Source organism: Chlorocebus sabaeus, chromosome 26 (assembly GCF_047675955.1).
Source record: "Chlorocebus sabaeus isolate Y175 chromosome 26, mChlSab1.0.hap1, whole genome shotgun sequence".
Lineage (NCBI taxonomy): Eukaryota > Metazoa > Chordata > Mammalia > Primates > Cercopithecidae > Chlorocebus > Chlorocebus sabaeus.
Genome location: NC_132929.1, coordinates 9311848 through 9324419, shown reverse-complemented (window position 1 = coordinate 9324419; position 12572 = coordinate 9311848). Strand labels below are relative to the sequence as shown.

At 39.7% G+C, this 12572-nt stretch overlaps 1 protein-coding gene across 4 annotated transcripts in view; it reads right to left on the bottom strand.

Annotated features, from left to right (window-relative positions):
- RYR3 (ryanodine receptor 3) overlaps window positions 1-12572 on the bottom strand; it is a 551601-nt gene that overhangs the window by 324855 nt on the left and 214174 nt on the right. For all 4 annotated transcript variants that reach the window (XM_073012013.1, XM_073012015.1, XM_073012014.1 and 1 more), the window contains exons 4-5: window positions 7854-7928; window positions 5157-5235 (exon numbers count right to left, since the gene is read on the bottom strand). In XM_073012013.1, coding sequence (XP_072868114.1) covers window positions 5157-5235; window positions 7854-7928 — 154 coding nt within the window. The remainder of the gene's footprint in view (window positions 1-5156; window positions 5236-7853; window positions 7929-12572) is intronic.

The window sequence follows — 12572 nt, the reverse complement described above, 5'->3', positions numbered from 1 at the left end:
CTGATATTTTGGAAAAAGGAAAGCAGGTGGATGCTTTTAGCCAATAAAAAATTAAAACCCAGGTCTCTGAGTAAGAAAATGGAGAAGAAGAAACCATCAATGAAAAGCCAATTCCTGCTGCAGAATCTCAAGAACGTCCCCGGAATTGGAAGTAGCAGCTACCAGCAAAGGCAGAAAATGGGTTGAAAACAGGACTCGTGGAAAGCTTTAAAAGGACATTCAAATCCCTGATTCCTTTCCCTGCCCTGCACAGCCAGAAGACCTGTCCTCCTCCACACTATAGAAGATTAGAAGTTTAATCCATGGAAAAGCAAACTAGCAAGGGTCTGGTTTTGGAAATACCAGACATTGTCAAACAAAGAAGTAGAGTCTTGCTGAAAACAGAATTCAAACTTTATACCCTGATTAGTAAAACTCCAGCTCCTTTCCCTCCCACCCTCCACCCAAATATGAGGATCACTCTTTAGGGAAGCCAAACTAGCTAAGATAAAACATACTGTGGTTTGAGGTCACCAGTGAAATGCTCAGGTCTCTGCCAAATGACCTAAAAGTGAGGCTTAACAGATGACAAGCCCCAGTCAGCTTCTAGCCAGCTTTTACTGCCTTGATCAGAACACGAATGAAGACCAAGGACCACCTGACAACTGAGGAAGGTCTCTAACAGGAATTACAAAAATGAAGCAAAAAGAGAAGAAAGGGACTCAGAAAAAACGAAGATTACAGAGAAAAGAAAACTTATAAAATCTTATAATTAATAATCTCAGAGATAAGAAGTTAACACTCATGAAACAGTTATATTAGTATCTATGAAGGATCCCTTCCAAGGAAAAGAAAAATGTTCATTCATTCCGGAAAAAAAAAAAAAGGTGGTTGTAAGATAAAGCCGAAAAATTATTCCAGAAGGAAGACAGACAAAAAACAGATTAGAAGTATCAAAAAACCAACCTAGAGGAATTCCAGAGAACAAGAACTGAAAAAGACAGAGAGAGGAAATTAACAAAGAAATATTATTAAAGTTTTTTCAAAGCTGAAAAATGAGTTTTTCCAGATTGAAAGAACCTACAGAGTCCCTAACACAGTAGAGATTAGAAACCACCCGAAGGTGCATTCCTGTGAGATGTCAGAACAGAAAGAGGCCACGCCAAGACACATCGCTGTGGAATTTCAGACACCTGGGCGAAAGAGACGCTCTTAGCTGCTTTCAGAAAATAAAAACAAGTCACACACAAAGGATAAGAAATCAGAATGTAGACTTCTCAACAGTCAGACCATTGGCTAGTAGAAAGCCTTCAGGAAGCTGAGGAAAAAAATTATTTCCAAGATAGAATCACAGTAAAGTGTGCACGACTTGTGAAGCTGTAATTAGGAAATTTTCAGACAAAAATTTAATCCACATGCATCTTTTCTGTAAAAGTGACTAGACAATGTGCTCCACCAAAGTGAGGTGGTAAACCAAGAAGGCAAGCAAGCAAACAAACGAACAAACACACACCAACCAATCCTATAAGATCTAATAAACATGGAATCTAGGGCAAGGCAACAGAAATTCCCTAGATGATGGCTGACGTTTCTAAGAAGACGAAACAGAGAACAGATCATGTGATCGAATCTAGCCAGAGATTTTCAGTTCTATACGGAAGTTTGAAAATGAATAAATGATTGGGTCACAAAAAATTCAGCAAACAAATGAGGCAGTTATTAACTATTGGAAAACCCCAAAGTAATACAATAAATTACCTGGTCAGAATATATTATGTGGTTCATTTGCAAATAAAAGTTACAGTTATAGCCGTGGAAGTAGTTAATATTCATTTGGCAATTAAATAAAATAGATGAAAATCTATTGGAAGGATGGGAAGACAAGACACGGAAGAGTGGAAGAAAAGACAGGGAAGAGTGAAATAAAAGCAAAATTAGTATCAGGACGGCAATAGTTAATGCATAATCTAGAAATAATTTTAAAAAGCACTGTATTAATATGTATATTACAAACAAGTGGTAAACAATACTAAAAGAGCTGAAAGTAGATGCCCCAGAGAGGCAGGCATCCAGAGGAGGGAGGGCAGGAGACTGGTGTTTACAATAAGCTCAGGAGCACTATTTCTCTCTTTAATCTATGTGTGAGTATTACTTCAATTAAACTAAACATGACATGACAAAGAGGTTGAGCTCTACATTTGAAGGGGAAAACGCTGTATGCATCCTTAATGTTCTCTGAGGACCACCAAAGGGTATCCAGGATGAAGGGGGTCCTGAAGAGGAACACACAGAAAGAGTATTTTGTTTCCCTGCCCTCTCCCACGTTCTGGAACCAGGGATGGAGCTGGCCCTGAAGCAACGGGATGGGCCAGTCCACGGCCCTAAAATACAAAATAACACTTTTAGTGTGGGTATGTGTTAAACATGTATTTCCTCCTAAGTCTAAATTCTAAAGCTATGCCTAAATCCTAAAAACAAAGCAATTAAACAACTTTAAAACGAGACCAGAATACATTTAAGTAATTTTACCCAAAATCAAGGATAAAATGATCATCAATTCTGTGTTAAGTGTGAGAATGTACAATTCAATGTGTTGGGGGAAAATGCCAGAATTGTTCAAGAAACTGCCCCCAAACTTTCTCCTCATATTCTCCTATAGTTTCAATTCCACTACTGGGCAGTTTCCTTGTTTACAACGCTGAAGGGGTTTCTGAGCCAGAAGTGCATTCAAAGAACTAGCCAGACAGGAACAGGGTACCGTTCTGTGGGATTCCGTGTGAACCTCCTCCTGCAGTGAGGAGAATCTCCAGGTGATGGTGAACCTCATCTGAGTTGGAGGTGCATCCTCCTTGACTCTCACAAACCCCAGCTAGCTTTCTTCAAGGAGAATAGCACATGAATTTGGGTGAGAGAGGCAAAACAAATGTAAGTTATTTTAGGCTCTAGGTTTTCATGAAGACCTAGTCAAGCCTATTCTCCCCGTCTTCTGCCACAGGCCAGCTTCTCATCAGCTAGCCGGAACTTGGGTTAGTTCTTTGTGTTTGCCCCATCTGTCAACAGAATTCTTACCTAGTCTGATTTTAGAAATTTTTAAAAACTGCTGAAAAGAGTAATATTGTCTGCTGTGGTTTCCCTTTATTTTTATTAAAGGCTCTAATAGTAAAATAATTGTCTGAACACTTGACTAGAAAGTGGTTTTTCTCAATTTCTTTCCAATCTCAAATAGTATAAAGTTATTTTACTGATTAAATACAGTGACCATATTTGACTTTTCTGATTACATTCTTCAGGATTGACAGTTGGTCTATATTTAGAAAGAAGTGTATATTCAGAGTGTGGCACTTCACTCACTTTGTAATTTTCAGCAAGGTTGACAACACCTTAGAGGAAATTATATTTTAAGACTAACACTTTGGCTGAAAACAAAGAAACTTTAAATCAAATTCAAATCTAATCTTATTTTAGGGAAAAAAAACCATAATGGGCAAAGGCAGGGTCACTTTTTTGCTTAGTACAAAAACAGGAAGAGGAGGAAAAGAGAAAGAGGTTCCCTCAGGCACTCTTAGGACACCATTGTGCAAGACGCGGAAACAGCAGGTACACAAGGTTTGGATGCTGGATTTTTTTTCTAGTTCTATAAAAGTAGACAACCTGGATCCTTCCATTATGAACTGACCTAGCTTTAGAATAATAACATAGACTTTTGTCTTTCTTTGGCTACTCAACATTGGAGCCCTCTTCCTATTTAAGGGAGAATGTCATATTACAGACTGTATTCAAATTAGACTTTTCCTGTAGTGTGTTCTAACCTGTTTTCTCTTCCTTGGTCTCTGTTCCTAACCAATTTTCAAGCCTGAGGCTCCAGATTTAGTGCAGGCTCTACCCAACATCCTTCCAGTAAGTTCGTATTCTTACTGAGTTAACCTGAATCAAGTTCTCTCGTTTGCAACAAAGAATCCTGTTTGGTACCTAGTCCAACCTCTAAATGGAGCAGAAATTCCATACGTAATGCCCTTGACAGATGGTCAGATTGTTAATGAATATTTTTAGCCACAGGGTGCACCCTATATCCCAAGGCCAGCTGTTCTTCCGCTCATTAATTGCAGATGTTCCAAAGTAGTTTTCACAATTGACGTGAAATGTGCCTGCTTTCAACTCCTACCCACTGCTCTGTTGGCCTTTGGAAGAACCCCAGCAAGTCAGCATCTTGTTTGATACTATAACTTTGAATATCTGTAGATTGTTATCTTAGTCCTCTGTTCTTTATTTCTGGTTTCCAGTGAGAACCTGTGTCATCCTGGTCAGCATCTTCAGTACTCACCTCTTGACCGTCAGTATTTTTGACTATACTAAAAAAAAAAAATCCAGTGGTTCCCAAAGTATATGATGTGTATCATTGGTGAGAGGCAATTAAATGACATTGACAAATATAGTGAGAAATTTGTTTTCATTTTTACTACCCTTTTAAGCCTTCTGATGCTTTCAAATGAAGTTTTACATTTAGAACTAGTGTATCATTAACACGTTATTATATTTGTCAACATTTCTTCAATTACTTAATAACATGGTTTTCATTATTTTACTTTTATGGCAAGCAAAAACAGTTTATACTTATGGCAGTAAGTTTTGTCTGTAAAATTTTAAGTACAAAAGTAATTAAATTTAAATAAAATCATAAAGTAAATGATATTAAAAAGGATACAGTGGAATGGCAAAATCATAATTATAGATGTCAACAACTAACATTTGGAAAACACTACTTTAGACATAGCCTGTTCACTGCAGAACAAAATAGGACTACTCCTTTGATCTGGATACTATATTTCATTATTTAAGCCTTTATTATGCTACCTTTATTTTTTGGCAGTCATTTAGTATCATTGGTTCTTATCAAGAACGACTTGTTCACTTACTTTCAGTATCTAACAATGTTAAAGAATTGTTTTTCTTTGAGATTCTGGCTGACTGTGGTAAAATGTTACGTTCTCCTTCATTCCTAGTTTCTGTGTTTCCATTACACATCCTTTCTCTAGTCCATTATTCTGCAATTTTATTAGACCTATTTCTTAACCAGGTTGGTTTGGAATCCCAAATGAGGAACACATGCAGGGTCCTTCTCAAAAGCCCTTAGCCCAAGACCCCCACTGAACTCAATAAACCTGGGAATGCTGACTCACCTGTGGCATGTTCCCGTAGACCTACATCAAAGGCAAGTTTGTCTGTCTGGGATCTTGATGTAGTCAAGCATGTTAGATACTGTGAAAGAAGAGCGAATACTAGTGAAGTCACATTCTTCCATTGGGTCTTGGTATCTTACCACAAGTTAGCTTCCAGTTAAGTTCAGCAATGAGCTACTGTGAAGAGAGCTCTATTTATCTTGCTCATTGGTAAGTTAATTGGTACATGCCTTAATACAATACTTTCATTTTAAATTATTCTTCTTATTACTTTTAGAGTCAGGGTCTCATTCTGTTGCCCAGGCTAGAGTGCAGTGGCACAATCCTAGCTCACCGCAGCCTCGAACTCCTGGGCTCAAGCAATCTTCCTACTTCAGCCTCCCAAGTAGCCAGGACTACAGGTGTGTGCCACCATGCCCAGCTATTTAAAATAAATTTTGTGGAGATGTGGTCTAGCTATGTTTCCCAGGCTGGTCTTGAACTCCTGGCTTCAAGTGATCCTCCTGCCTTGGCCTCCGAAAGTGTTGAGATTACACGTGTGAACCACCTTATGCCCAGCTGAAAATACTTTTATGATACACATAAAACCTCAAAGATGCTCTTATCTGATGACTCAGTGGTTTAATGTATAGAACTATATGTTACAGAAATGAGTTAGAAATATTAAAGATGTTGAGAAACTTTTAAATTAGGAACAATACAAATGGAACATAAATGATCAACAATAATAAGCTAGATAACCTTTGATACTTCTATTTTATATAATATTACATTATTAAGAGTATTTATCAAGAGTGTTTAATAGCCTGGAACATTGTTTACAGTACATTGAGCTAAAAAGTAATATATAAAATAGTACATTTATGAGTTAACATGTACTCAAAAAATTTAAATGTGTAGCAATCAGACTAAAAGGAATTACACAAAAATGAAACAGAAGTTGATTTTGGATAGTGTCGGGGGCCATGAATGACTCTCCCACTTCTATTTTTGGTTTTTCAAATTTTCTAGGAGCTTTAAAGCTTCTCAAAATAATGCTTTTTTTTTCTTACTATAAAGATACATGGGCAGGTAAAACTTAAAAATAATCGTTAAACTAACTTAATAAAGAATCCCATGGCCTCTTTCACTGACGGGCACAGAAGCTCATCTTAGAATTAGACTGAGAGGCAGGTAAGCTCTTGGGATGTGCTTTCTGAACCACAGTTCTAGTTCTCTGCAAGAGGAAGATGGAAAATCATTGCAATGTACAAAGTCGTATCCTACAGGCTTTAGTCCCAGAGCTGTGCTTAAAAGGAGCTCGCCAGTAGAGAGTATATGTTCACTGTGAGTAGAAATTTTTTTTAGGAGAGGTAAACTTAATGATAAATAATGCAAGTCTTTGTGTCACTACCAGGATATTAGCCTGTTTGTGAAGCCATAGAAGTATGCTTTTGAAGTTCTGTTTATTACATTCAAATAAAGAAAAATGCTGGAGTTTTATTTACCCTATAGATAAATATCAGATGCTGAAAGATAGTATCACCCGTCAATTTCAGATATTATCAGGGTTCAAAAGTTTCCCTACTCTCAATAACGTCTCCATCTCCTACTTGGATACACTTCCGTTTGGCCATTTTTGTTTTTCGTCTTTTGCCATGAAGGACTACAGCAGACGAATGTTCAGGCTGAAAAGGTCAGCTTCTCACCAGTGCTCAGAAAAAAAAAAAAAAAAAAAAAATGCTGCAGCGAATGAATTATTTAAGAGGCAGCTGTTGCTCCTGTTGTCAGTTTGATAGTTCAAGCCTTGAGATGAACTTTGCATCATGCTGCTGGTGTAAATGTGTGGAAATACTCTTGAATTAATGTATCAGTTTTCCACTAGGGCTAAAGGAAAATGACAAGGCTTCCTTATACTGAAAGAAAGTGAGGATGATACACTATTGGTGTGGCATATATTATACTTGATTGAGTAATAATATTCTCCTTAATACTTCCTGCAAAAACTATAATATCTGTATTTTAAAATATTGTAAAATTATAATTTTGTAAATTATAAATAACTTATATTCATTTAAAATGTAGCAATTTTTTCAAGTTACATTGAGGCATCATCCTTCTGTCAATTCTGGCTCTAGATCTCTGATTAGTAATACCCATGCAAGCTTTCTGTGACTACCTTGCCTCTTGTCTTCCTCCTGTCTCTGAATTAGCATAACACCTGCAAGTTCTCCCAGGACTGAAAACAGTGAGTATCATTCTATTTCTCTTAGATAGGTAAAGGAGGAGAACTGTCACAAAATTTCCATTTTATTGGTTTTTCTTCTACACTGGTTATCCTTGTATACTAAAGAGATCTGTTACTCCATAAGCCATTTGATCACTCGTCAATTCAACAAATATTTATTGAGCATCTAGTATATCAAAACACTGTGTTTGGTGGGGTTATAGGTTTAGCAAAATAAAAAAGATACCTGGCCCTCTACCTCATGGAGTTGGAGGTGGGGTATCAGACACTGATGAAACAAAAAACATAATTGCAATTATTGCAAATTGAGGTAGGTCATATGAAGGAAACGTCAAGAGGATAATGTGCTAAAATTAGTTATGTTCCAATTGTTCCTGCTGTTAGGCTGTTATTGCTGGCTTCTTGTACTTCTCCCCTTTTCAGTTTTCCCTCCTCCTTGAATGATGAGAGTGGACACCAGAGCTGCTTACCATTCCGCTGAAAGAGTGCCTCAGGAGAACTGCATGGCCGTATAACAGGGTCCTGTGGCCACCTCCTTGTGCTGCCTGTGGGAATGAGGAAGAATAAGGTCAGCACAGGGCAGTTGTGGCTTCTCTGGAAGCCAAGCAGCACAACAATTCTGAGAGACAGACTACCAGAAAAAGACCCATTGCAAAGCTCCTAAGGAATTCATTCCAGAAGCAAGTGGCCGGTCTACGGGCAGAAAGAGACATGTGACCACAGCCATGCAACATCCTTGGGAGAGGGTGTGTGGGGACAAATCTATTCCCAGAAATGGCCTCTGCCCAGGATCAGCAGAAACTCAAGAGCTGTTCTACCAGAGAAGCATGTAAATGACACAGGTACTGCTTACCTTCCTTTGAAACTTCTCAGAAGCGTTCAGAGTGAGAGAGAGAAACAAATGTGATGTAGCCATAGCCTAACAACACAAAGGCAGCGTGGCAGGCAGGCACATGGTCACATTCTGTGCCATGCAGTCTTTTCCCTTCGAGGCACTTAGGCCTTCTGCCCACTCCCTTAAATGGGTCCTTCTTACACAGATCTCACCAACGCGAGATGGCTCTGAAATCCAGGACTTTAAAAAGGTAACCAGTTATGCAGAAATAGATCCTTCAGTTGAGAGACCATCTAGGTATCTTCTCTGCCTCACCGGGCAGCTCCACTTTGGCTATTTGCTCAGTGACTGCCCAAACAGTGGGAGAGGGAGGCATGAGAGGGAGAGATGGCCCGACATAAAGCCAATGGTGTCTGTTTCTTATTCTTTCCCTGAATCTGATTCACACGTCACCATGCTGAACTGAACAGTACATGATAGGAGACAAAACTGCAATTTATTATAGTTAGAGATGAGTAGGTCGCATGGAAAATGGAAATCTACAGAAAATTCTAGGATTTTTTGGCATCAACATTTCCAACTTCTCACCTAAGTATCATCATGCTAACCAACAATAAAGTTTTTGATCACACGCCCCTTCTAGGAGAAAATATTTGAGCATAGGCCCTCCCCTCCCCAAACAGGCACAGAAAGAGAATCCAAAGCTTGAGATAAAAATTAATTATGAAGATAATTCTAGCATTTTTCTTCAAGGACATCTCTTATGCAGTCCATTTTATTCAGAGCTACAGACCAGCAGCCCAAGGACTGGTTTGAGGCTCTGCCCCTCTCCCAGGTCCACCTGCAACCACACCAGTGAGCAACATGGAGGAAGGGGAATCAGGTAGTGTGGAGGACAAGGCCTGGAGTAATTTTATTTCAACTCTATTTGGATTAACAGAATCACTCTGTCAAAGAGATGGCTTTTCATGTCACATAATGAACCTAAAGAAGAGAAAAAAGATAAACGTGGTATCATGTTCCAAAAAAGCCGGTAACTAAATATAAATGCGGCTGCGCTTTTTCCCACAGCTACAGAGATTACTTAAGTGTTCTCCAGGTTTTAATACTGCGTGGAATTATAATGCTCTTCACAACATTTTAAAATTTCTTGAAATCATTTGCACTAACTTTAGTTTCTCTATTTACAAATGTGTCAACAGCTTATGTTAAAATTAGACATACCAAATAATTTTCACGTCTTGTCAATCTAACAAAAATTGATCTTATCCACTTGTATTATTACAAGTTAATTGACGGCTCCTGATGGCTTACACTATGGGTGTGTCCTCCCCAAACAGTCCTATATCTCCAACAGATCCACTGACCAGCTTATACTTCCTACCTTCTTCCAACTCATCTTTGTCCCTACCAACTCTGTAATCGTAAGAAGAATTAAGAGTCACTGATCCCCAAAAGCTGGGCGGGGCGAGGGGGTCATGTTTTGAGAACCATTGCTTTCAGGGAACAAGCCAGCCTCAAGTGCTAGAACTGCAGAAGTGGTTTTCCTACAGAGCTTTTGATAATGATCATCATGGTGATTACTACCATTGGGCACACACTACTGAGGCTTACAGAGATTGAGTAACTTGCTCAAAGTCATACAGGTTCCAAGTTCACAGTCAGGATTTAACAAAGGTGAGGGCACTTAACTATGTGCTGTATCGTCTCCTTTTCTGAAGTTTGATGATGGGGGATAAGATTTGTGTATAAAAATCATGCTACAAATGGAAATAACTATTAAAATAGGTGAAGGCAAAGAATATTGAAATAGACTAGGAGGATAAAGAGGTATCATGTAATGACCTTATTGTAAAAGTAGACCACAAGATTCTAGTAGGACTGTTGACACACCTCCATAGTAAGAGAGAGGAGCACATGTGGGCAAAGGCCCAGAAGCAGAAAGAATAAAGCACATATGGGGACTCGCAGACCACTTGCTGGTTTGTGGTGGGATGGATGAACAGGAGTGACAGGACATGACACAGGATGTAGGTGAGGGGTGGCCAGATTACGGAGGGCTCAGACTGACTGGCTCAATGGAGGAAATTTGTTCCACAGCTAACAGGATACTGGAGTAGATTTTTGAAAGGACAGTGTCACAATCAAAGTTGTACCGTAGAAAGGAAACCCTGACTGCAAAATGGTGGAAGAAATGGAAGGATCAAGCCACAGAGGTAGAAAAAAAAAAATCATTGTCTCATTCCATTTCCATGACAGCATTACGAGAGGTGAGTAGACCAGAAATCTTGGTGCCATCCTTCCCTCCTTCCTTCTTCTCATATCCCCCAGTTAGTTCACAGCATCCTTTGCTGCATCCTTTGGTGCCACCTCCAAAATATACTCTGTATCCCACTACTCAGCACCTCGTGCCTGCCAGTCTAGTCCATTCTATTGCCACCAGGTCTCATCAGGGTTGTGCTAATGACTGACCTTCCAACTGTGCTCCCTGCTCTGCCCTTCCTCCTTTCAGTCTGAGCTAACATGGCAGCCAGAGATCTCCTTTAAAAACTGTTAACCACTTCATGTTACTTTCTTGCTCAAAAACCCCCAAGGGCTACCTACCATACTTAAAATACAAGTACAAAGTCCTCACCGTGGTCTCTAAGGCCGTGCATCAGGCAATTTTTTTTCTGTAAAAGGGCAGATAGCAGATACTTTAGGCTTTGTGGGCCAAATATGATAATGTCCTTTTTTTTTTTTTTTTTTTTTTGAGACAGAGCTGTGTCATTCTGTTGCCCAGGCTGGTGTGCAGTGGTGCAATCTCGGCTCACTGCAACCTCTGCCTCCCAGGTTCAAGCAATTCTCCTGCCTCAGCCTCCCTCCTGAGTAGCTGAGATTACAGGTGTGCACCACCACATCCAGCTAATTTTTGTATTTTTGGTAGAGATGGAGTTTTCCCATGTTGGCCAGGCTGGTCTCGAACTCCTGACCTCAGGTGATCCACCCACCTCGGCCTCCCAAAGTGCTGGGATTACAGGAGTGAGCCACCATGCCTGGCCTTATTTTATTTTTTAAAGAATTTGCCCTTTAAAAAACTTTTAAAAAACATTTTTCTAAAACTTTAAAAACCTCCTTTACCTAAAGGGTTGTACCTAAACAGGCCATAGTCTGGATTTGGCCTGTTGGCTATAGTTTGCAAATCACTGCCCTGTACAACCTGGTTCCCTCATACCTCTCTAACTTCACCTACCAGCAGCATGCTCTCCATCACATCCTCTGCTCCAATCATACTGGTTTTCCTCTGTTTTTCAGAAAGCATGCTCCCACCACAAAGCCTTGCACATGTGTTTCCCTCTGCCTGAAATGCTCTTCCAATATTCTCATGGTTAATTTCCACCCTTCATTCAGTTCTGTGCTCAATCATCTCATGAGAGAAGTCTCCTCTGGTCAACCCTTCGGAAAGAACAATCACCCTTACTCTGTCACATTTTCTGCTTTATTATCTCATGTGGTATTTACTATTTTTAATATGAATTTATTCTCTCTCCCCCTAGAATATAAGCTCCATGAGTATGTTGTATCCTCTGCCATGCCCACGTCAGTGCCCGGCACACAGGAGGCATGCATTCAATATTTCCTGAATGAGTAAGTAATTAGGGGAGGTGGTGCTTTTGGTTGCATTTTACAGATGGGAAAAAAAGAGGCATAGAGAATTTAAGAAATAGTCCCGTGATGAGCTTGTAGGCAACATGTTTGGATTTGAACTTGGGTCTAACTACAAATTCTACTAACTCTTTTCATTGTTTGATACTAATTCTGGAATAACAGTCCAGGAAAGGTGTGATATGCTACATAGAAGATTGTGTGGGTCTGTTCACGAAGGATGTCCAGACCTCAAGACTAGGAGGCTTTATCAGGATGGCAGTCCTGTCCCTGCCACAAGTGACCTTGGTTACCGTCATTGGCAGAAGGACATCTCACAGGATGGGGGCAGATTAGGGAAATGCTGGTAAAAGGCCCTGGTGCCATGTCCAGACGAAAAATGTTCCACTAGCTCATTAACTCAATACTCTTGCCCATAACTGCAGAATTAATTTCTGTTACTGACATTTCTTCTAGTAGTTCCCAGAGGATACTGCTTCCCAGTCAGATAAACCAGATACGGTAACTAAGGAGGGGAGGGGACTATGCTTCTATCCAGCCACACACAAATGTTTCAATACTGTTAGAGATCCAAACCAACTTTCTTTAACATCTTGAACCCTAAATTCCACTTTGGGAGTCCTAGGCAATAAGAAATATTCCAAGGCCCCAGGAAGGCTCCTCGCTGAGCTTGTTTGGAAGGTCATATTCCTAGGAGGTCTTATACGGG